General features: G+C 42.9%; 1 protein-coding gene across 2 annotated transcripts; it reads right to left on the bottom strand.

The window, feature by feature from the left end:
- Positions 1 to 1,260: 1,260 nt before the first annotated feature.
- On the bottom strand, positions 1,261 to 24,777 carry PRDM1 (PR/SET domain 1). 2 transcript variants are annotated; one of them, XM_045499174.1, is made up of 7 exons: positions 24,310 to 24,777; positions 22,430 to 22,669; positions 15,864 to 15,983; positions 12,006 to 12,258; positions 5,232 to 6,331; positions 4,623 to 4,751; positions 1,261 to 4,247 (listed from the first exon to the last, which is right to left on the bottom strand). In XM_045499174.1, the coding sequence occupies exons 1-7, from the start codon at positions 24,742 to 24,744 to the stop codon at positions 3,675 to 3,677; spliced, it is 2,850 nt and encodes a 949-aa protein (XP_045355130.1). In that variant the 5' UTR covers positions 24,745 to 24,777; the 3' UTR covers positions 1,261 to 3,674. The 2 variants fall into 2 exon arrangements, with proteins under 2 accessions (XP_045355130.1, XP_045355131.1); XM_045499175.1 differs by lacking the exon at positions 24,310 to 24,777 and adding an exon at positions 22,954 to 23,223.
- Between the last annotated feature and the right edge of the window lie 1,096 nt (positions 24,778 to 25,873).

Raw genomic sequence — 25,873 nt, 5'->3', positions numbered from 1 at the left:
AAGTAAAGAACTATGATTTATGGCAGTAACTGTTACACTCTGAATCTTATTGGGCTTTGTTTTGAAAAATTATTAGCACAATGGTTCTGTAGAATTTAGTAGTGCAACCAGCACCATTTGGCACGTTTATGACAATAGGGTTCTGGTTTTCTTAACTCCACAGTTACATGTTGGCAGCATTTCAAATTCTTGGCACAGATGTTTAAGTGAATATAAAGAAGAAACATAAAAAAGAACATTGGGCAGTTTTGAGTATCCAAATGTAAGGAGCATTATTCCTAACATGCGGTTAGCATGGACATGGGACCATGAACTTGGTAATAGATGACATGGCAAGCATGAGCACTATTTGCAAAAGACTTTTAGGTTTTTTTCACTGAGGGCACTAACAGTTGTCTCAAAGCACCTCCTATTCATATCTGCCAAATAAGACTCAAATTTATTTGTGCCTGGAGACAAGTTAGTTTTTAGAACATCGATGGACAAGCAAATAGACCCATTCCCACCACATGACCACTGGGACTGCATGGCCAAACCACCATGTCCCTGGGTTTCATCCGAACAATGGCCAGATTCTGGTAAAACGGCTTTCTTGCAATTTGTTTTCAATGAACAAGTGGCAGATCTACTTTCTGGGCTAAATGTGAAGGGACAAAAAAATACTACGGGATGTAGGGCAGGAAGACTATGCAGAAGCACAAAAGAACTTATTGCTGTGGCATGCTCAGTGCTCGCTTCTGAAGCAAAAACGTGACTGGGCAAAGTGTTATTCCTCAACCTGGTTTCCAGGGCTTCCCTAAGGGCCCCTTACCCGTGAGTGGGTTGGGTTCACACACACACACACACACACACACACACACATTGGCATGAGGCTAGGAAGGCATTTCCGGAATTGATCTAAGCCTTCCCATCCTCCCCACCACCCCATCCCCATCAAGAAAGTAAAACAGACAAAACCCAACAAAAGCAAATAAATCTTCCCCCATTTACTGGCTAATGTTTGAAATGCTTTCCTTAGAGAACACTTTCATAGCTCATAATTGAAAAATCTTACACTTATGAGAGAAGACAGATCAACACTGCAATCACTCACAAGTGTGGTCTCACATGGAGGTGGGAGATGAAGGAATCATTTGCTGGCAGGGAGGGTGGACAGGGCAGGAGAGAGGCAAACTGTGTCATGTTCAAATGTGTTCCCTTACAGTTCGGTCAAGATGTCGCTTCACTGGCCCTTCACTGAAGACACTACACAAGTATCGGTAAAGCATGAACATTTATATTTAATTTACATTTTGACAATTTGCACATAAATAACAATGTAAACCAGTACGTAAACATAAGATAGTTGGTTGTTCTAGCAAAGTAAAAAGCCAATAACTTTGGTCAGTTTTAACTTTGATTAGAGGAAAAAAAATAAAACCACTGTTGATTGTGGGCTCAACATTCACATGTAAGAGGCCTACGAGGGGAAGTCAAATGGTGAAGAGAATCAAGAAGTCGCAAGCCACAGAGGTCTTGGTAAAAATTCCCACAAATAAGAAAGCACAAAAGGGAAAAGAACAAAGGAGCAGAATAGGAAGTATTTGGTGTCAATGTCAGAGTGTGATGCTTTGGTTTACCTACAGTTAAGGACTGTGTTTGTCAAACCCTGATCCATAAAGAAATTGTCAGTTTTGCTACTTACAGGAACAGATCAGTAAGGCTCTTAGGTTTCCCTGGATTATCCTAAATGTGTTGTTCTTTTCTGCAGGTTGTCATTAGTTGCCATCAATAAAAGGCTGAATATATAAACCAGGTTGATTAGTGATGCATCAGTTATTTAGGAAGGAAGGAAATGAAGAGAGAACAGTTAACAGTGGTAAAGGGAGTAATGGGACTATTTCTGTGACTTGGGTGTGACCAGACTCATAACGTGGCCAAACAAAAATAAAGCCATCTTAGATTGTCCTTATTGGTGAAAAATGAGGACTCTCTCTCCTTGGTTGTTATGCAGTCCCCCGCCTTTGCACCAAGGTTTTCAGGTCTCTTCCAGTGGCGAGGGGGTGCCCAAGCTCACCAATGTGATTGTGAGGTCATGTGTGAAGCAAAATCTTAGAAAGGATTGTTTTGTGTGTTTTTTTTTTTTTTTTCTTTTTTGCCCTTAGGAAGCGTAGGTTCTTTGACATGGTTTGGCTCACAATTTAAGTGGTTATAAATATATTATATATACACATGGTATAGTGGTATAAATAGATTTATAAATATACATCATTCTTTGCTACACCTTGAATGCTGACATGTAATCTTTGGGCTTAGCAGAGTAAAAGACAGAATGGCACACATTCTATCTTTCTGGAGCACACTTCGTTTCTCCTCTAGAGTAGCAAATCATTAGATAAGACATCATTTCCTGCACTACTGGACACACTCAATGAGGTAATTGTTGTGAACAACTTTGCAATGCCCTTTCATCTTAAATTAACCATAAAATGTAAAAAGACAAATACTGAGGAAAATCTGAGTTTTACAGAAAAAAAAATACAATTGATGTGTTGGGACTAGGAACATGCATTGCCTGCTTTTACCCTAAGACAACAAGAATACCCGTTTTTCGGTTTTTGTTTTTTAAGTGTGGCCTGGGCCTATCTACCTCAAATCCTTCCTGGTAGAGCACCATGTTTGTGCAATTTTGACATAACAACAAAAAACCCAGTAACAACACCCAGACTCAAGCCCCCAAACCTCAAACATACGAAACCACCTGTGCTTTGGGAACATTTTGCAGTGGTTTGAAACATGGCATTTTGTCTTCTTCACATTTTCAGATAATACACTGGGATGCAGAAGTCATGTGACCACTCTGAATGGTCACATGACTTTGGGGTGGGGTAATTGCATTTTGGAGAGGGAGACGGGTCGGCAAAGCTTTGTCTCCTTTCTGGTAAATCCCTGGCTAGGGAAGAAAAAAAAAATCTGAACTACCTATGGAAGCACACAAGATTCCCTTTCTCGTTTCTTCTAAGTTATTGTTGGGTAATTCTGCACACATTCCCCCCAAGGTATACAATGCTGTTCAAATGACAGATCTTATGAATTAACACATCAACTAACTTTGGCAATACCAAACCTCGTTTTCAAAATGTTATCACAGAGGGAGGTCAACTGAAGTAATGTATTTCTTTACCAAATCTTAAGTACTTAGACGGATGTGCAGAAATTATCTACAAAGAATGGCCACAAGACAAAACTCTAACATTTATAACTCAAATTACAAGGAATTTTTCCAGTCATTGTAAACTTTTTTAATTATTGCTTTTTGAACGATAAACTGTATAATAAATTATGAAGGATTATCATTGAAAAAATAATTATGGCTACGCAATAGTCTTAGCAATGGGAAGGCTATGCAAACATATCCACACAAATAGTCAAAATACACAGGTTCAAATATATAGATGGGGTGTAAATAAGTATATATAATATGTATATATATATTGTCTTTGCCTCATTTATGCCCTGAGATTTCCGTAACTTTGGAGTTCCTTCTTTTATTCCAGAGAGGTGAGGGGAAACCATCTGCCGTCAGGAGAGCTTTGCAGCACTGGAATTATGTACAAGCATCTGCTACAGGCACCCTGACTTGCCAAGTCATAAGTTACGAAACAAAACAAAACACTTGTTGTTTTCTGAAAATCTTAAGGATCCATTGGTTCTACTGTTTCCTGTTTGACCTTTACAGGCCCCAGAGGTAGTGGGTTGCTGTGAGCCAACTTCATGAGGGACGGGTCTGATGACTCATAAAGGCTACACCCTGAGAGGAGTCCATTCCCCATGTTTCTTTGCAAAGACACTTTCAGGCCAGTCTCTTCTTTCTCTTTCCTGACCATGGCCAGAATTTCTTTCTCCACCACAGAGGTCACATCGATGTTGTCCTCCACGTCCTCGAGCCGGTCGGCGTTGTCACTGATGTCAAACTTCTCGATTTCTTCGTTGATCCGGGTCAGGTCCTCCAAAGGAATCCCCGTGGCCGGGGCCACAGGACAGTTCCCCTTCAGGTGGACCTTGAGGCTGCAGAGATGGATGTAGCTCTTGTGGCAGTGGGCACACTTGTGGGGCCGCTCCCGGGTGTGTAGGCGCTTGTGGAGTTTCAGGTGCACAAACTGGGTGAACTTGGCAGGGCACACCTTGCACTGGTACGGCTTCTCTCCAGAGTGGAGTCGCAGGTGGGTCTTGAGATTGCTGGTGCTGCTAAATCGCTTGTGGCAAACCTACAGTGTGGGGAAGAGGGCAGAGACGGGAAGACCAGAAGATTAAGAGCTGCCAATGGGAAGGGCAAGCTCACATACCAACGCCCAGCAACCTGTGAGGCGAGAAGCCTCCCTGTGGCACCTACAGTGTGGCATTAAGCAAACAGGGAGATGTGGGCACACTGCACACCAGGAGGTGTTGACTCCCCTGCCATTTTCCACCCACTGGAAGCTGGCTGTGTCACCATCTCGGCTCATCAGCAGATGCAAGGCTATGGGCCGGTGGCAAGGCGGTATTCTCGTGTTGCTTTAAACTGCGGGCTATATGACAAAGGGTGGGCACGCCTCAGACACCTCCTACAGAGCTTAATGCTTCTACCAAGAGACACTGCCCACCTGGCATTCGTGTGGCTTCTCTCCCGTGTGTACCAGGTAGTGTTTCTGCAGGTGGGCCAGCTGAGTAAAGCCCTTGTTGCAAGTCTGGCATTTGAAAGGCCGTTCTCCGCTGTGCACTCTGAGGTGGACCTGGAAAGAAGCCACGTGGGTTAGCCGTGCTCTGCATTGGCCAGAAGACCTCACATGTCTGCTCAAGGACTCGGGCATTTATGATGCAAACATCTTAAGAAAACCATCAGGATAAAGCCCAACAAGCAGAGCCCCGAGGTTTTCGGAACGCTCTGTTTTGTTTGAACGAAAGGAACAAAAGTCACGGGCCAGCAGGACTCTATAAACTGATCTTCCAGCCCAAACCCCACGGTCTCATTATTCTGAGGAAAGTCAGCCGAGGAGATGTAACCAGGTCAAAGCCACACAGCCAGCGATGGCAAAAGCAAAGTAAACTACCCCCCCCACCCCCCCCAACTCCGCCCCATGGGCTATTCCCGGGCCCGGGTCTCCAACTGTTGAAAACGCAAAGCGAGCAAAGCACAGGGGCGCGGGGGCGCAGGCGGGCGCACCGGGACCGCGCAGGCGCACTAGCCGGCAGCCCGACGCCGCGAGGCCTACCTTCAGGTTGGAGAGCTGGCCGAACGTCTTGGCGCAAACGTTGCATTCATATTTAATCTTGCCGTTCTGCTTTTTAAGGGGGTAGGGCAGCGTCTTGTAGCCCGTCATATTTCTCTTGTTTTTAATGAGATTCATGGCTTCGTCACTGCCGGGGGCCGCCAGCGCCGCTGAGGTAGCTTTGGGCTGCACCACGTGCTCCGCCGAGGCGGCCGTGCCCGCCGTGGGCGACCCGCTGGTGGGGCTGCTCGCCCTGTCCTTCATGCTGGCGGCCGCCCCGGGGAGGGAGAAGGCACTGTGCGGCGCCGGGACGAGCACCTCGCGCGCGTGGTCGGGCTGCAGCGGCCTGCGGGCTCCGTCCGAGGGCAGCGAGCTGGGCAGGGAGGCCGGGCTGAGCAGGGGGTGCGGCAGGCTGCCGCCACCCAGGAGGCTGCTGTAGACGGGGTAGAGCCGGGGGAAGAGGCCCAGGTTGCCCACGCCGCCCATGTTGCCCATGGCGCCCAGGCCGTTGCAATTCACGCCGTAGGGGGGCAGAAGGTACTTGGAGTAGTGGGCGTTGTAGGAGGGGATGAAGGCCGGGGGCAGGTGCGGGGCCGGCGCGTACCCCGGGTAGGAGCCCAAGCCTTCCGGGCCGTAGGGGGCGTTCAAGTAGGCGTACGAGTCCCGGTGTTCCGGAGGGCAGGGCGCCAGGGGCGACACCGTGTTCCCCGGGCTGCTGTGCGGGCTGCAGCTTTTGAGGCTTTGGTCGGGGCTGCTTCTCGCCGAGGGGCTCGGGGTCGTGGAGGACGGGATGGGGGAGTGAGTGATGTAGGTCGGCCTCTCCATCCCATAGGCTTTCAAAAAGTTCTCCGGCAGAGGGGCCCGGAGCGGGTAAACGACCCGAGGGTAGAAGGGCATTTCGGGGCTCCCGTTTTTTCGGAAGTCGTCCGCGTCCTTTTCTGGGGCGAGGGGGGAAATGTTGGAGCGGTAGCAGTCCTTTCCTTTGGAGGGGTTCGAGTCCAGTTTCAGGATCTCCTTCACACTGTACTCTCTCTTTGGGACATTCTTGGGGCACAGTTCATTTTTCTCGGTGCTCGGCTGCTTTGGATGGCTCTGTGTTTGTGCTGAAATAAAGAACAGGCGGTTACTCAGAGGGTTAGAGAGAACTGAAGTGAATTTCCAAAGCTGCGCTCTCCTGGAGAAAACCTGAGTGCCAGCTGGCCACAAGCGAGAGACACCTGGCTTCTCAACGCCCTTTCATTCTAGAGGGCCCGGGGCCACTTGCTTACACACACCACTCGGTTTCCTTCTCAGCAGAGTGGGGACAGTGGCAGCATCTCAAATGAAGAGCACCGTCTGGATTTTTCTGTTTCTACTAGTAAAAACCGTATGATGGCAAAGTGCTGTTCAAGCTAGAATAGGAGAGCTTCCATTAAAATGGGGGTGGAAAAATCCTGGGGTGGGGGTGTCAGAGGCTAATAAAAGTCATTCTGATGTTCACAGTATATGGAAAGGAAATCAGCACACCCTGCGAACTAGATGTGAAAGATTAAGACTCATTTCAAGTAACAAGCAGTCATCAGTTTTCACCTCGATTCTTGTTTAATACGAATTTGATAAAACCCTGTTCAAACTGCCTGTGCCAAATAGATTAGCAATGTGGATGCCACCCTTTCCCCTCCGATTTGCTGACCGCACAGGAACTGCACCAAGGTTCTGTCTGGTCTAACCAGGCTCCCAGCAGTGCTTGTCCCCTGGAATCACAAGGCGTGACCTACTCTTCTCTGCCAAACCACAACAGGCACTTCCCGAGCCAGTTCAATTACTTAGAGCACCAAAGAAAACAGGCAGCTAAGATGAAAGCATTTATTCTATATTATTACTCGGTAAATACACTACTTAGGAACAGCAGCAATGAAGACAGTTGCAGACTCTTCAGGCCATCGCCAGCCCTGCCCCTCCGAATACACTGAACAAAAGATGCCTTTGGGAAAACACCAGTGAGAGCAGGGAACACCAAAAACAACCCGTTCAGCCTTCCCTGGAAATCAAAAGTAAAACTTTAAACGCTCCTTCGCTGGAGCTCTGGTTATCAGAGGGGCGATCATTCCAACCGAACAGCTGCCCCATGAGTAGGAGTAGGTTGAAGGCATGAACCCTCCCATGTGTGCGGATGCTCTGGGAGGCAGGAGAGCTCTTGGCCTCCGCATCGTAAGAGGACAGGTTTGGGGGACCATGCGGAAGCCTCTGTAAAAGTATCATTCGTCCGTCGCCTTAAAAAAAAAAAAAAGTTTCCGTTTGATTTCACTGAGAAAGCACTCCAGGCCTGATATCTGATAGGTCTAGAAATGAACTCTGTGGAAGTCCAGACTCTGAACTCTTCAAATCCATTCTCTGGGCTGACAGACTTGAGGGATTCGATTCCAGTGTGAGAGGCCCTCGGAGAATGTTATCTCCTGCTAGCTGTTATCAGTTACTCCAGGGTGAGCCAGCAGCCCCAGAATAAACACAGCCAGGACACTATCAGGGAAGATGCTGATGGGGGCAGTGATGGAGAGCTTGTTGAGGGAGAGGGATTTCTGAAGCCACTAAACCAAAATAAATAACCCCTTATCGGGCCAATATCAGTCTTTCAGTGAGGCCCAGCAGGCAGGAAGTTCAAATTGTCACTTTTGTTTTTTAAAGCTGAAATGGTAAAGGAAGAGAGACAACGAAGTTGGAAAACTGATAGGCGAGGCATCTCACAGCCACAGGAAGGAATTTTATGGAGGTGAAAAAGAACAATTTGAAGGCACCCACGTAGGACCACATTTAAAAAAAGATGTCGGGGCGCCTGGGTGGCGCAGTCGGTTAAGCGTCCGACTTCAGCCAGGTCACGATCTCGCACTCCGTGAGTTCGAGCCCCGCATCAGGCTCTGGGCTGATGGCTCAGAGCCTGGAGCCTGTTTCCGATTCTGTGTCTCCCTCTCTCTCTGCCCCTCCCCCGTTCATGCTCTGTCTCTCTCTGTCCCAAAAATAAATAAACGTTGAAAAAAAAAAAAATTAAAAAAAAAAAAAAAATAAATAAAAAAATAAAAAAAGATGTCACCCTGCTAAAATGAACATACAGAAACCTCACCGTCCTGTTTCTGCCATTTTTATGTGGCAGATTACACCTGAGTCTCATAATGTTTCCGGTGGCTTCAATACTCTCTTGGTTCTAAAATTCAACAGATTAAAACCATAAACAAGAAGCGGGAGTCCATCAGTAGCACCGTCCTCGTATATTTAGTCAGGTGTTCTCACTAGGCACCCCGATAATTCAGTTATTAAACTGAAAACAGAGGGGCTCCTGGGTGGCTCAGTCGGTTGAGCGTCCGACTTCAGCTTGGGTCATGATCTCACAGTCTGTGAGTTCGAGCCCCGCGTCGGGCTCTGTGCTGACAGCTCAGAGCCTGGAGCCTGTTTCCGATTCTGTGTCTCCCTCTCTCTCTGCCCCTCCCCCGTTCATGCTCTGTCTCTCTCTGTCTCAAAAATAAATAAACATAAAAAAAAAAATTAAAAAAAAATAAAAAAATAAACTGAAAACAGAGCTAATGATTAGGCCGAATGATAGGAAAATCAGAATTTATCATTTTCTATGCAAAATACTTATTAGCACAGGGCCTGGCCTAGAGTAAGATCACAGTAGATGTCTGCCTTTATAGAAATCAATTTGTATCTTCTTCCAAAACAATATCCAGAGGGAAACGTTAGTCCCCTGAGATGTTCTAAGGTGGAAGTCATGGAGTCTATCTCTGTGAAGGTACATTTTAAAAAATCATCCTTCAGCAGCTGAGTAATCAGTGGAGCTGGTGTCATTTCTGACTCTCCCACTCAGCAGCAGCTTGAGTTAACATGAAGAAGAAAATCAAGATCTGTTTTTGTTCTTAAATCTTAAATGGCTGTAGGCGGACGGAGTCATTTCAAGAGTGAACTGCTTCTGAAGGCTCTGAATGGCTTAATTATGCCGACTCACATTTTCGATCTATAATAAGAACCCCCAAGACTACAAGAAAGAACCTAGAAGTTCTGCAGTAGGCAAAACAAAGTCTGTTTTCAACTGAAACTGAGAAAGCAGATTAACATTTAGAAGTCTATAATTTGGTCAACTGTTTTCTAGATGGGTTGGTTAGATACATAGGAAAAAAATACCAAAAAACTTGGGAGGGGTTAAGAGTTAAATTTAATAGTTTCTACTCTTTTAGTTTTAAAAAACGCCAATTTGTGATTTCTGGCTACTTATTATTTTTTTTTACCTCCGTTTAATTAGAATCTCTTCTCAAAATTCTCCCATTGGAACCATCACTGCCATTTAAAGTCCTCACGGAGATTTTGGCACAGACCTCTTATTGTGCTTGAAGCATGGAAACCCAACACAACTCACTTGAAGACACAATCTACCTATTAGGCCTGATGAAATAGTGGAAATTTTCCTGATCAGAGGCTCAATCATCAGCTACCACACCTAGGACAACTGGTTTCACAATCTGCAGCAGGAGTCTTGGCTTAATGTGACTGGTTATTGTTCACTCTCATTCTTGACTAGGAATCCTGGACAAGGAAAGGGTATCTGAAAATGTTAAACCTCCATTTAGAAAAATTTCTGCACAGACGAAAAGGGACATTTGTGGGAACCAAAGTGTCATTTCGCGGTATACACACAGGTTGCTCTGTACACAAAGAGTTAAGCACTTGAATTTTAGATACTGTGAAAAGCCTTTCATCAGGGAATAAAAATGCAGGGCCTTTGCAACCACACAGGGTGAAGGATGTATGTGAGAAAGCTTCTTCATGGTTGGGGCAAAGTCACTGGGGTGGGTCACTTCAAACAGAGTTACTGTTTAAGAAAAAGAAGAAGAAGAAGAAAAAAAAAACCCACCAAGGTCTTTCTCTGAATCCATGAATGATTAAGATCAAGGAGTGTAAGGAGACCGTCAAGAAGTGACTTGCCATGCTGAGAAAGTCAAGAGTAAGCAGCACACCTTCCTCACATCTTCTCTAGTGAGAGGAGCTGCTAGAATAGAAGTTGTCTTTTACCACCAGGCCGTGGGGAGTGGCCCAAACAGCTGAATGGCTCCTGGGGTGCTCAGCACATGTGACAGACTCTTGGGAGCTCTGAAGAGACATGAGGGAAAAGAACGGACACCTTTCATCAGGACCTGATTCCCTCCCTCATGCTCAGGTTGGAAGCCGTCTTGTTTCCAATGAGTCCAAGACCTTTTCCTGAAGCTCAAGGGTGCAATGATTGTGTGTGTGTGTGTGTGTGTATGGGGGGGGGGCAGTTTGGGATCACGAATGCAAACCTAAAAGGTGATCCTATGAGGGAGGTTGGTAAGTTTTTACAGCCCCACCTTTTCAGAAAGCGACAAACACAGTATTGAGATCCTAGGGAGATCAAGTAAACTAGACAGTGTGGGATGAGCACCAAATAGCTATAGAATTGGCTTACACCTGAGTAGGATAGGTAATTGGTTTAACAGGTCCCAAAATTAAAGTCAAAATTCAAAATTCTAATTTATGTTAAAATTAACATTCATTCCAAATGTTTCAAAGGTGAAAACGTGAACTAAAGTAATTCAGCCTTCAGGTGAAGCAACTGAGACCTCATTATCAATAGTTGGTATATCTGGGGAATGCTTTGTACTATTCTTGTAACTCTTCTGTAAGTTTGAAATAGTATCAAAACAAATAGTTACAAAAATTTCAGAATTTAGATGCCAAAACTTTAAGCCAGAAGGATTTAATGTTAAAAACTTCCTTAAAACTTAGCAGTCTGACTGAGAACATACAACCATAATTACAACAGATTGGAGTTTTATGGCAATTCTTAAATTTTCCTAGAGATCACTTGAGAATGACTAAAATGAGGTAGCCCTTTCCAGAGAGGTCAGGACATTAACTATAGTCAAATAAAAAAGTAAAAGCTTATAAACCTAAGGAACTGAGAATTTGTTAAAATAAAGTGATGGGGGTGCCTGGGTGGCGTAGTCAGCTGAATGTCCGGCTCAGGTCATGATCTCATAATTTGTGGGTTTGAGTCCCGAGTCAGGCTCTGTACTGACAGTGTGGAGCCTGCTTGGGGTTCTCTCCCTGCCCCTCCCCCATTTGTGCCTTTTCTCTCTCTTTCAAAATAAATAAGTAAACTTTAAAATAAATTTAAAACGTTTAAAAAATTAAAAATAAAGTGATAGGTGGCTACTGTAATATGGATCAGGAGATTAGATAATTAGGATTAGGTTTCTGCATAAGGAAGGAAGGTATGATATAAAATATTTAGAGTTATCCATTTAGAAGAATATTTTTAAAATTGTAGCTGTGAGTTTTTCCAGAGACAATCCTGGATGTTCTACATCAGACCGTGAGTTGATAACCAAATGTGCATCTCTATAATATTTCAACACACATTTTAAGCACCAACAAATCACCACAAACAAGGGCTATCCCTTAAAGACTAGGCATGTCAGGACCAATCCCTTTTATACTACTACCTGCCCCCTTTTGGAAGGATTAGAATTGGATATATATTTCTTCCTCCAATTTTCTGAATTAAACACTCAAAATAGCTTTTTAATAGTTTACATGGTCGAGTTTCATAATGGAGAATAGGGACTCAAAAAAAATTGTTTTCCCTTTTCCTAGTCCCTTGTTTAAGCCACCTACTTGGCTCAACAAATGAAGCCATATAATTAAACAACATGTTATTAGCTCATAGGGGCTGAACTGACATTACTGGCATTTTTTATTTTACTTTATTTTTTTGTTCTATAATCCACTTACTGAGATTCATCATTGTCAGCTCTCCGGGATAGGGGTAGTGAAGCCTTTCTGCAAAGTCCCGACAATACCACACAAGAAGCTCCTGGTTGGCAGGGATGGGCTTAATGGTGTAGAAGTAGATGTTCATCCCGTTCTGACACGCAGCCAGATTTTGCTCCCGGGCAGAGTGCGCCGGATTCACATAGCGCATCCAGTTGCTTTTCTCCTCATTGAAGCCATCGATGAAGTGGTGAAGCTCCCCTCTGGAATAGATCTGTCCAAATGAAAAGACAGACGTGTGAAAGAAAGTCAGCCCCAAAGCAATGGAAAGCTTCCCCGGCACCCTGAAGAACAAACACAGCAAGTACGGAGGAGTGTGCTTTCTCGTTCCCTGTGGCCCAGTTAGAAAAAAGAACGAAATCGGTTTAGCCAGAGTAGTCTTGAATCAGCATAAAAGTAAGGGCAGAAACAGGTAAGGCACACTTTGTCAGTTACCTTTTCCATTTCAGTTTTATCGTCTTTTCATGTTTGGGGAAAAACAACAGAAGAATGAAACACAACATTTCATTTAAGGAGCCGCCTCAGGCGGACCAAACCACCAGAGAGTATTACTTTTGCTACAGCCGTGAATGGCAAATGGGCGATGCTACTAACTTTAGTTCCGATTATGCTGACTTTTAATGCTTTGAGTCACTGGGTAGAAGACCAAGTCAACTGAATACGTCAAACTGAGTCTCTCAGCTTTTTCTATGGCCTCTGTACTTGCCGTTTCCTACACCCCCGCCCAAGGCTTAAACTATGCAAACATCCTCCACCCCCAAGCCTCCAAGTCCAGAAGTAACACTTGTTCATAAGAATACTTGGAACCTTGCCTTTTTGTGGAAACACTGGGTGGGGCAAAGGTGAACTTCACCTGCCATAACAAAGTGAGCACCGGGACAGAAGCCAGAATTTGACAGTCTACTGAGAAGTCACTTTTCCTCTTGATAAACATGTTTGGCCTTGCGCTTGTCTTTCAAGCCAAAGGAGAGGAGAGGGAACCCTCTTATCTGAAGGGTGGTTGGCTAAAACACCACCCACAGGGCCACAGGCACGCGTTTTTCAAAAAAGAACAGGAATAAGCTATGTTGTTCTTTAAAGGCAACGCATAACGAAGAATTCAAAGTTTGCCCCACAGTACCACTACTTTCTGGTTAACACACGCACTCAGGCTCCTCAGTGAAAAGGCAGAGGTAAGAAGAGGAAAAATTAAAACCTACAGTCTTGCTGAAACTACTTTATAAACAAACTCCTTCCCCTTCCACAGAAAGCTTTTCTCTCCCTCTTCTCAAGATGGACCATTTTTTCTTCAGTCTTAAGAAATTTCCTTATACATCTATAATCAATACCTGGTTATCTGCAACTTGTAGTCCTCGCGTAGTAGGGCACTGTTCATAGCAGAAATTTTGCTCTAACCGGACAGCAGGTTATTGCTTTGTTCCTAGTCACCTACTGACTATGATAGTCTATAAATCGTTTCTGTATTTCACTCAAACGTTATCAGAAACAAAAAGGAACTCTGTCCCTTTAACACGGGCAGTAAACACCAGAATCACTTTCTTTTAAGAGTAACTTCCTGTAAATTGTGAAGGGGGAAATACATGTGGCTTCATCAAAGCAGCTTGTGAGAGCTTTTGCGGTGTGTTTTGTTAAGAGAAAATGGAACAAGGCTGGGTGAATTCTGCTATCAAGAGGGGTTTTCAAGTTTGTTTACTCTGATGTGCAAACTTCCAGGAACATGGGGTTCCATCGCTCTGCACTCTTCGCTGGGCGGAGACTGCTTTCTAAAGCTACGGGTATGAGATTCCAGTCAGCCATCCATGGACTACAATTTACTGTTATCCTCATTTAAAAGACAGAAATGTCAATGCCATGAAGTCATACACACACACACTCGAAAATAAAATAATGCATACGTCAAATGAACACTGCTCTCTCTTACCTCACTACATTGCCATATATTATCAGGAAGATTAAAAATGTGCTGACTCATAGTACAGTTACAAGAAATGTCACTCACTGGTTTCTCAACTTGAACATCCCTACTCTTCTTTGCCTGTGTAATCTGGATGGAAGTTTTTTTTTTTTCCTTACAACAGATGTTCATATTCCTGCCAGCCAAATCAGGATGCTTTTAACAACATGTGGGGAGTTTTCTCCTACAATATCCTTTGTATGTGAAAGACTGATTCAAATAAATCCTCCCAAGGAAAGCATTTCAGTTACTTATAGTGAGCCTTTAATGAACCAGAGAATTGGGACAGAGACAGGAGGTTCTTAGGTATTTCTTGCCTTTTAAAAAAAATGACCACACATCATTAAGTCTTATGCTGGCATGTGTTAATTCAGACCTTTGACTCCAAGAATTACACACTTCTGTGGCTCATTTCTGAGAAAATTTTATTGGCAAGAAAGGCAAAAATGCACTCACTGACATTTTGCCCATTAGAAGTCATGAAGTAAATATATTTGAAGCATGTGTAATTATTTTTTTAAAGATTTTTTTTAAAGTTTATTTGAGAGACAGACAGACAGACACAATGAGAGCTCACGCTTGTAAATGAGTGGGGGAGGGGCAGAAAGAGAAGGAGAGCGAGAATCCCAAGCAGGCTCTGCACTGTCAGTGCAGAGCCCGATGTGGGGTTCAATCTCTCGAACTGTGAGATCATGACCTAAGCTGAAACCAAAAGTCAGTCCCTCAAATGACTGAGCCACCCAGGTGCCCCAAGCATGTGTAAATATTAAATAAAAATTGTGAGCACACAATTCTTAGCATTTTCTCACGTTTGGAAAATAGCAAAATAAATTTCTAAAAACACAAAATTTCCTGAATTAAAAAAAAAATCCTGTTTCTATGGAACAGCTTCTGACTGATCCCCAAATGGAAGCCTTTTATAAAGACACTTGTCCAAAAGATATAGGCATCCTCGGTAAATACTGGCCAAAATAAGTATAATCCAGTTTTTGTTGTTATCATGCAGCTGTTTCATAAAAGAATTCAAACCATGGTTCCCCAGTAGTCAGGATCATTTTATGCAAGTATGTATAAAAAAATTACTTTTAAATTTAATAAGCATATTCTCATTTTCTAATTGAGAAAACTGAATATCCTAGAAATCTACAGGAAGATGGAAAGCAGTCCAATTTTTTTCTGTTCCCTTCTAATTCAGAGCCTTTTACTCAAAAATCCATCTAATTAGTTCACCTTTGAGGTCCTTTCTAATCTTGATATTCCAAAGGAAATTGTATGGGCCAGACCTTTATGCTCTCCCATGATTGGAAGCATTTCCCTTATGCTATGGGAGCAATGTGCATACAGTCACATCCAACAGTTTTACGTGTAGATGCATGACTAGTCCCAGTCATCTCCATTCCCCTAGTGGCATCTTCCACGCATCCTTCCTTAACTGCATGTATTTTCAAGCTAATTCATTTACGATTACTCTTCCATTCAATTAAAGTTAACTCAGCAAGAAATCAAGAAGGGGTGAAATCTAAGGCTTGGTGACTCATTACTACTTCCTTGCAGAGAAATGCAAATGAACCTACCCTTGAAGCAAGCAGCAAACTGTTTCCTTTCATCACAAAGCTCTAATGAATTGCAAAAATTAAGATTCACATACAGTCCATATCTCCATCCCTAATCACCGACAGGCTGCTTTTCTAGAGCCACATATTTAACCAGTTTCAATCGCATTTGCTTACAATGCCCTGCGTCCACAGGGGCCCCAATGTTGTGGTGAGCCCTAGTATAGGTTGAAAAAGGAAGTGACCCAGCAATTCTAGCTCCATTTTTTTCCCTTAATTCTTAAAGAGTCTGAAACAATTTTCTCTACTTACCCGCCAAAAATATTTCCTGTTGGCGTTCTTAGGAACAGTATCATTGGTGTAGATTTCGCCTATTAGAGGTCCAAAACGTGTTCCCTTTGGTATGTATTCTTTACTCACTACTCCAATAACCTATAGGGGGTAAAATATGAGATAATTACTTCAACTGTAAAATATTAACTAACTTTTTCATTGAATTGTCAAGTGGTAGTACAATCAACAATGACAAAATTATGATATGGAGAGCAGATATTAATGGTGCCTACATAATTTTAATAACAAGCTTCATCTTGGGGGAGGCCATCCTTCAAACTCCCGGATCGTAAGCAAATACCCAACCAAGCGTGAAAATCATCTGAAGGATTATTCTCTGGTGACTGAAGGTCCTTTATTTTTATTATTACTTTTCATGCTACAAAAACAGAGAAGAAAACCATTGTTTTACTTGATTTTAGAATCAGATATTGCAGAATTAGACTGTCAAGAGTAAACTACTTCAGCCTGCTCCTAGTTTCTTATTTCTCCTTCTCCCTCAAACTATAAACATAGCATGCTTGAGGGGAATAAAATAGTTTTAACCTCAGAAACCAAAATAATGCCCTTTGGTTGTTCCACAAAGACCTAAGGAACCAGAAGCAAAACACATTATATGTTTTTTCATTCCAGATGAGGTTTTTCTTTTTTTTCATAGCTTGTAAGTTCTCCTTAATAGAAGAAAGATCTTCAAGTAACTTTGTTCTCCTCTAGCATCTTCTACTCAACAGTGGTCATAAGTCATCCTTTGAAATGGAATTTATACCGAGGAGAGCTGTGGGTTCTAAGATCTGAGGAAATGACCTTCTCAGACTGGATGTATCACACCAGAGCCTTGCTAAAGAAACATGTTAACTATGCCAATTCCTCCTTGATCGTAAATTTCTTTAAGGGAGTGAAAAAAATCACCAACCACGAATCAGGAAGCAATTCATCACTATTCGAAAGAATTCTGTAAGTGGTCCTCTGCAACGTTTTGCAGTTACAGTTTTGTTTTGGTTTTTATTCAGTCACTTTCCCATTTTTATTTTTTTCTTGTCCAAAACTGAATACTTTTTACTTACTGAATACCTTACTGACATGGACCAAGAGGGGAGGTAAAAGAGAATATTTATTTCCAGGTTTTATGAAGCCCGGTGGCTCCTGTGTAATTGTGTACCCGCAATGGTAGGTCCCAATATATGTATCAGTGAATGTTCACAGGGGATTCTCAGATTTTGGTTGTGATGTACGTGGATACCTCAATAAATCTCCATCAAGAATTTAAATCTATTTAAATGGATATGGAATAAGCACATCTACATGGTTGTAAAGTCCAATCTTTCTCGTGTACATTTCTCATCAGTCAATGATTTTTTTTTTTTTTTTAACAATTTGGTATTCAATATACAAGCCTCAATGGAGCGTACCCAGATTGAAAAGACAGGAAAAAGAAAGAAAGAAAGAAAATTTCCTACACCTAACACAAGTTGAAACAAGGTTGTGCGCTAAAGTGTTATTTTTGGTACTTTATGAATTTCTGGCAGAGAGCTGAAAAAAGCAGATGTTCATTTCATCCTCCTCCTCTGCCTTCATTTACATCTATGTGCCCTTTCAATACAGTTCATCGTTATTGGTATTTGTTGGCAGTAAAATGACTGGGGACAGGAGTGCCTCAGAACAGTCTTGAGATAAAAATTTGTACTAAAGCTGAAGTAGACTTACTTATTCAGAGCCTCGTTATTTACATTATTGCACCTAATTAATTTGAAAAATTCATGGAATTGACTTCTATGACACGCAAATCATTTGGCATTCACATTTGAGTGATTATTCCATAATATTAAAATGACAAACAGGAAAAACAAATAATGTCATTTGTTGGTGAGCCAATAATTAGTAGTTGATATTTTCAACATATCCACTTTAAAGCAGTAATTTAAAGAAAGGTACTCAACTGGTTCATCAACTTTGTTTTAAATTATAGTCTCTTGAAGACAGTGTCTTGGGAGTCAGAGCTTGATTACCAACAAGTAGCATTATATTGAGGTCAGGTTTTTTTCTTCTGAATTGCTCTTTTTTTTAACCAATGAGGTCTCTTGCTTCTCATCTATCAATCTTATACTAAGAAAACACACACAGTTTTCTTATGGCCAAAAAACTCGACAGAATCATGTTCCCACAAAAGAATTTTCAGAAGACATAGCCACCCAGCACCTACTTGAGTACAAGTATAAGAAAGTCACGAGGACGCTATAAGACAGTATTTGCCATTTATAACTTTACAAATGCAATTAAGCAGGAGAGGAGACAGGAGAACAATTAAAAAGAGGAAGGTCTGTGGAAGAAGAGAGGTCTATGAAAGTTTTCTGATTTAAAAAAGAGCCAAAGAGCCTTCAATATTGGATTATCTTTACAAGTGAGACAGAACCCTATTATTTTAAGTTCCTATTATACAAGAGCTATAGGAAACATATAAACACAAAAGTGGATAAACAGAGACACAAAATCATAGAATTTCAAAGGTTGGAAAGAATTGTATGGCTTATATGCCATCTATATCCATTCCCAGTCCAGCATTTTCATATGGGATAAATACCTTCATCTGAAATCTGTGTCTGAGACATTATTCAAAGAGGACATACAAGCTGCAATTTTAAGATTACAGTACTCGGCTAGGTAACTGTGGAGGGGCAACAGAAACCAAGGTCATTTTTAATGGGAAGTGGAAGACCTAGTCATATTCTCCCTCTGGCCCTAGAAAGATCCAGCTGTGAACCTGAGCCAACAACATTCTATCCTTGGAGCAAGCACATGATACAGAGGAACCTGGTGTGTGCCTTGGATTTCACAGTGCTAAAAAGACTAATTAAGAATGTGTTCACCTATCTCAAGAAGGAAACTTCACAGGAACTGACCAGGGTCCTAAAGAATTACTACTAGGGGCAGGCTGCTGTGTGCCTCCCATTAACCTATCAGGGACAAGACCCTGGCCTCTACACGTCCTTGCCCCTCTCTTGCCTCCGGCCAAGCTCTTCCATACCATGCATTATGTTGGGGTCCAATCCTTCCACCATTTGGGGCAGATCTGTCTCTGTCAGTGGCCTCGGTTACAGGACACACCCTGATGTCTGAGGCTTCCAGACGAAAAAAAAAAAAAAAAGGGCTTGTTTTTCATCATACAAAATGAAGATTTCACAACTTAGGATGGGGGTTGCTAAATCAAAGTCTGATATCAAGGAGAATATAAACTTGGTTTTTTTTTTGTTTTTTTAAGCAATTCCTCCTTTAAGGAATATACAGATACACACTCATAGCAGCGTGCTTTAAGCAGAAACCTTATTCAAGTTTAAATGTGATATGAGCATCATCACCCCAAATTACATTAAGATGATTTAAATTACTAGATATCTCTCCCCTTCCCCAGATTTGCCCCTATAAAAATGATTTCTTCGATTAAAATTCTATTTTGAAGACAAGGATATTCGCATTGAGATAACTAGAACTCTGTAGTGGACTAGGACTTCAGCTTGCAATTCACTTCATTTTTTTAAAAAGGGGGTGGAATGGATGGGAGATGTTTTTGGAAGGTTTCCTCCATAATTATCTTTGTATTAAAGGAAACATGGTACATTGTCTCACAAATAAAAGGCACTATGAAGAAGAGGGAATTGCATGTTATGGAGAGATACTTTTTACAGATGGCTTGAGTTAATAATGGACTTCAATCAAAACAGACATTCAGCGAGTCCCCATCATTGGCCTGATGTTTATCACCGCATGACTCTGGGAGGTCAGACTCAGAGCCACTGTGCCTCTTGAATACAAGCAAACTCAACACAGGCTACCGCTTCTAAAATATAAATGCTTAAATTGATCTTGCTGTATTCAAGTATTCACAAAAGATTATTTCAGGAGGACAAGGGGAAAATCCCCCTAAAAGAATAACCCATCAGTTAAAAAAAGTTCTAAAAGTTTTGAATAGTAGGTCTATATTTGGCTTCAGTTCTGGAAATAGGAAGTAAGAACAGCCTCATTAAAGGTGCAGAATGATTCTAAACCAAATCTAAAAATGAGGGTCAAGATCAGAAATATGGCTTGTATGTTTTGTTTTTAAACCCAAAGAAAAAAAAAGGTGCTGACACATGGCACAAATTCATAATGAAAAATGGTCTTGTTAAAAAAAAATCCCCCAGTATGTCAGCACAACAGTACATAATGTAACATCTTCTGCTATTTAAATGAAAACATGTAAAGAAGGGCAAGATAAATCAGTGAGATAAAAACCCCACGTAGAAGGCTTTTTTTTTTTTTTTCCTCTTTCCATGGCTGGTGGGACTGAAAGAACTAACTGAATAATGATAATGTAAACATTTCATCAATCCTGAAGGTTTCTGTTCTAGAACTGTCTGCAGGTATCACACCCTCAATGGCTCAATTCCCCAGGCTTCTTTCACCACCTTAAGGAAACTGTCCTCTCCCAAAAGGGCAAAAAGGAAGAAAGAAACAGAAAAACAGGTACAAATTCCAGAGTGAGTGTAAGACAGTATTACATTTAAGTTGGCTTCCTGGTTGCTTTTATGATTAGGAACGGATGTGGGAAAATAGAATAGAAGGCCCTGATCTCTCATTAGGTTAGTTTTGAAAAGACCCTCTTTAGGGATACAGATACTGCATGAACATACTGAAATAGGAAGTTATATGTTCAGACCAAAAAAAAAAAGAACACCAAAGAAGCTTAATAAAGGATTGGCTGAAAGATGTAAAGACGATAAATAAAACCACAGTGACACCAAGAGGGGCCAGTGTAGCATAATCAAGAAGCAGTGGCTGGGGAAGTCAAGAGAACTTTGCTCCTAGTCCTGGCTCACGCTTCTCACAATACATCTTAGGTAAGTGACTATCGTTCTGAACCTTGGACTAACAATCTGAGGGCATTCCTTTATTGAGCTATGATTTTAAGCAGAATGATGGAAATTGAAAAACAAGCTAAGAGCTGAACTGATGATAAGAACATTATAGAATTAAAAGCCAAAGATGAACCACAGAATAGAGGTCTTTATCTCAAACAATGGGCAGGACAGGGCAACACAACACAAAAATGAACCCTGAGAACGGACCAATATTTGGTCAAATGTGATATGGGAAAAAACACACTACACCTTTTAAAACCACAGTCAAACCTTAAATAGCCAAACAAATCCTACATTGATTCCACGGGCCACATCTTATGAGACTTTCAATGAGAAGAGGGTTACTTTCAGAAAGAGGTATAATTAAGGCTGACCTCTGGGGGTTAAATTTTTGGTAACATTCATGTACAACTACAATTTAAATTTTGCTTTAAAAAAAAAATCTGCCTCCATTCTTCCAGCAGGGGAAAAAAAAAAAAAAAAAGGTTAAGCTTTAATGAAACTCAAAGCAGAGTTGCTCTATTTAATTTTAGACAGCTGTGTCTCCCCCTCACCGAAAACACTGAACTCAGACACAAACAGGAAAGAGACAAAGTATTTCCCAAACAGGCTCCCCGACTTCTTCAAATACTGTTCCTTGGGGAAGGAGGAAAGTGATCTGACATGGCTCTAATGAATTGTCCCAGTATCAAATTATGGATTCCTACAGCAAGGAATCACTTCTTTCTGAAGACAGTGACGGAAGTGACAGTAACCTATGGGAGTAGTGGTGGTGGGAAGTCTGTTGGGGGGCTGATTCCCTCAAGTCAGCTCAGCTTATGGACTAGTAAGAACAACTAACCGCAGTAGCTGAATTCTCAAAACCAGAGGTGGTTCTGCAAGTTATTTCACAGCTAAACATCACGCCTCACTATAATCGTTATATAAAAGGGTAAACACAAATCCTTTGCTCATTCCAAGTTTGGGTTTCCAGCCCCTTTGAAACAACAAAGGGTGTACCCACTTCAGAGGCCAGTAAGGAATCGGCCTGCCAGCCCAGCCAGAGCAAAGGAGTTGCCGCAGATAAACACAGTGGTTAGCTCTGAAGTCATCCGGACAGAGGACACTTTTACACGAACCTCTTCTTGGTCTACACCATCACTTCAGTTCATAAACACGTCAAGGTTTTGAGAATAATTTTAGAAACCCAGCTAATAAAGCTGGCTCATTAAAAAGAATAAAGCCATCTCATGACCAAAAGGAGACAAAAGAAACATGAAAAACTTTTTTTTTTCCCTCTAAGAAAAAGTTTTCTCCCTCAGAAGCTACCGTACAACTGGAGGACCAGGGGTCAGGGAGTCAGTCCGGGGGTGGACAGTGGCTTTCTCCAAGGTCACTGTCAATTTCGCCCACCTCCTCCTGCAATGCAGCTTTCCCAAGATGTGTCAACTCACCAAAAGAATGAACTGTTTACTAATTAGTAGGGAGCAGCCGAGAGCTGCAGGAAATGAGGAGGACAGACTTGGGGAAAGAGAAAGCAATGAAAGAAGGGAATTAAGGGATCGATTAAGTATTGATACTTACAGACTCTCACGGATATACCAGGCCGCAAGGGCAAGTAGGGAGATTTGGCGTCAGGTGCCAATCTTCTCCAGCAACAAACCAGAGGCTTACCTCTTTGCTGTTCGTGGCATATTTGAAAAGCAGATTCCTTGGTAGAGACGCCTCTGCCTGAACTGAGGTCCCTCCGTCGGCCCCACAGTCCCAGGGGTGGTCGTTCACAATGTATGTACACTTCTCTTCAAAGTCAGCCTCTGTCCACAGAGTCATGTCTGCGTCCTCCATGTCCATTTTCATGGTCCCGGCGGTCACCCCTCGAAACCTCACAGCACTGGAGCTACACTTCGGGGCAGCCTGGAAGAGAAGGGAAAGGCCTTTAATCCCCATTGTCCTGTGGCTCCCTGTGAGAGGCTATGACTAATACAGTAGTCTGAAGACTTTAAAAGCAGATGCAAGAGTGCTTGGTACAGTTGAGTAAGAGCCAAAAAGCCGTATAAAGAAGACAGCCTTGAAGAAGCGAGGTTTTAAAATGCCACTCTTACTTAGTTTTTTAAAAAAAGAAAGACGGACTGTGGCAACCTCATGGTGGGGGGGGTGGAAAAAAGAAAAGAAACACCTCCAAACAATCCCTGCTTTACCTCTCACAGCAGAAAAATGCTGTGGGCGCTGGGTCCTATGTCCCAGAACGCCTGGGGTCATGGCCGCCAGACCCTCCGCGCTGTGGAAAAGCTGCCTCAGAAAAGTGTCACAAACAAGGAGAGGAAGAGGAAGGAGCTCTGTCTGCCTCTGAATGAAGCTAAAAATGGAAAGCGCGTGTGGGGCAGGAGCGGAACCCAGCCGGCCTTTTCCAAATGGGGAAGACTGAACTTTCCCACCAGCTCCCAACGCAAAACAACTTTCAAAACAACTCGCCGCCCCCCCTCCTCTGCTGCAGCGCTCCCTTTCATCCTCTCACACGGGAGACTGGAAGGGTTCCATCCTGCCAGCATCCCTGAGCTGCAGCTTTTCAGAAATGATTTGGAGCACAGGAAAAAGAGGAGGAGAAATGGGCGAAAGGGGAAAACTCCTGGCAGTTTCCTCTGACTGGTGGGCATCTCACGCCAAATTTTGAAAAAGCAAAACAACAAAGCATAAAAACTCTTCAATAGCATTCCCTGGAGAGAATTCCTTCAGGAGCCCTCAGCTACAAATAGCACTTTCCATTTAAATCTGAAAGTGTACGAATTCCCAGAAGTCACTGATGTGCTTCAGTTTACTGTAACTAAAGTTATAACAAATATAGAAGGCTCCGAGGACAGGCACTGCTTCCATTTGTAAACTGATAAGGATATTCCCGCAAATCCCCCCCCCCCCCCTTGCACTCAGGAAAAGTGCTTTCCAGAGAGAGAGAGAGGAAAAAAGGTAAACAACTTCTGGAATGTTTTCCCATATAGACAAGGCTTGATAAAAAAAAAAAAAAAAAAGTAGGAACGCGGGTATCATTTCCATGTAAGAACGTGTCCTCCTTAGAATGTAAACACAGCACTCGGCGGAAGTCCTTCAAGGTGGCTCTCTTTTACATTCTTCTATTTCTTCCCTAAACATGATGCTCTTTTAAAAAGAAGTCAGATGCAAAGTTGTCTTTCCCCTGTTACGACTTAAGCAAACTTGCTTGTGTTCATTTAGTTCCCACATGGACAGTCATGATGGTAAATAAATGTTAAAATCTAGCTAAGTTTAAAAATATAGCCAACCCGGAGGAGTTATTTTGACGGGGGTGGGCAGGAGCCACTACCGAAGTTTCAATGAATTGACAATTATGCCTAGAACTGAAGGGGTTAATGATTCATAAGGAAAAAGTCTTATAAATGTTTGACAGTTCCAAGCGCCCCAAAGCAGAAGCAGTTCTGGTTTCTACTGCGACTACGCCAACAGCAACAACAACAACAACAACAACAACAACAACAACAATTTCTGATCAATTTCAGGATGAAAAACAAGATCAAGTTCCTTACCAAGGTCGTACCCACACGTTTTTCCAAGCAAATATCCAACATCGGAGATAAGTGTCGCTCATCTCTACACAGTCCACATTTCCTCCGCGTCCCCTGGCGGGCTGAGGACTGACGCGCACCTCGGCGATCCCTCCTTTTGTACCGCCGCCCCGGCGCCCGCGTCCCGGCTCTCTCGGCCCGCGGACAGGTGCCGCGCGCTGCTCTGCCTCTCCGCAGCACTGGAGGGCTGAGTGTCACTGCAGCACTTTCAGTCTGTGTTAACCAGACCGGAGGCTCCTTTCCCCTCCCTGCAGCAGATTTCCCATTCGTCTGATTCACTCCCACCAGCTGCTGAAGGGGGGCGTGGCCATACCTGAACTCGCCGGAGCCGCGCAGAGCTCGGCCCAGGGCTTTCCCCCCGGATCGCCAGCCGCCCCGAGCTTCCTCTCTTCGCATGTGAATTTCAACATTTACTTGGAATCTTCTCACTTCCCTTTGAAAGCACTTAACCTCAACGTTCGCTCGGGCTGTATTGTATTCTAAATACTCAGCCCGCCCTCCTTCCTGCCGAGACTTTCTAAGGGGGCGCACATTCCTTAAATTAGGGAAACCTAAAAATTACCTAAAATTTTTGTAGTTCCTCGGCTCGAATCCACACTTTAACGAACGTACACCATTTACCTGAAAAGAGCATGCGAAATTATTTTTCCATGTGATGTAATAAAATGAAGCTGACTAGTCCTCCGGCTCTGGCCCGTGAAATGCACATTTCCCCTCCAAAACTCGTCAGCTTCCATTTCTCCTGCTAACTGAAATACATCCACATTCGGCAGAACTAACTTCCCTCTTTCAACTCTTTAGTAAATAGGGAAATAGGGAAAACTTATAATCCTACAGATGAAAATTTCTTTGCCTTTGCTCTCCTCCCCAAACCCACAACCAAACTCTGAGGGGCGCGTGTAAGCAAAGTGTAGAGCATTAATCTTTTCACAGTTCAAGAGAATGTTGAACTGATCACTGCAAGTGGAGGGCAGACGGAGGCAGTAATTAGTGGGGCTCGTTCTACTCCCTGTCCGGCTTTTCCTCCAGCCCCAGTCAGTCCTCTGTTGAAGGAAGGACATCCTGTGATGATGGCATACAATGTCCTGTTTGTTTATTATTAAGAGCGTGGACCTTGCATTCCTGCTTCTCATTACAAAACAAACCAGATGCTTTACTTCCTTCAATGGTCTTGTGCCTTCAGCAAGGAATCCTCTAATTCAGAGAAACAATGATGCAAAGGGTCCATTTATAGCAAGCACCCCATTACAATTACTGTTTAGATCACTGAAACACAAGTCTCCCACTTTTCCTGCTTGCCTCATATAGGTGGTTGTTTCTGAAATCATCTCTCCTTCAACCTTAGGCTGCAATGTCTTTTCTAACATTTTAAATACACGTGTGCATACACACCCACGTCCCAACACACACACACCCACATATACACACCCAGTCCCAACTTAATGATACCAACTTAGTCACACAATGAAGTGGACATTTGAGTATTTGTTTACGGGAAGAAACAAAGCAAAACAAAAGCCCAACT

The sequence above is a fragment of the Leopardus geoffroyi genome, chromosome B2 (assembly GCF_018350155.1).
Source record: "Leopardus geoffroyi isolate Oge1 chromosome B2, O.geoffroyi_Oge1_pat1.0, whole genome shotgun sequence".
NCBI classification, from domain to species: Eukaryota; Metazoa; Chordata; class Mammalia; order Carnivora; family Felidae; genus Leopardus; species Leopardus geoffroyi.
Note: the sequence above shows the minus strand (reverse complement) of the source record. Positions and strands in the feature narration are given on the sequence as shown.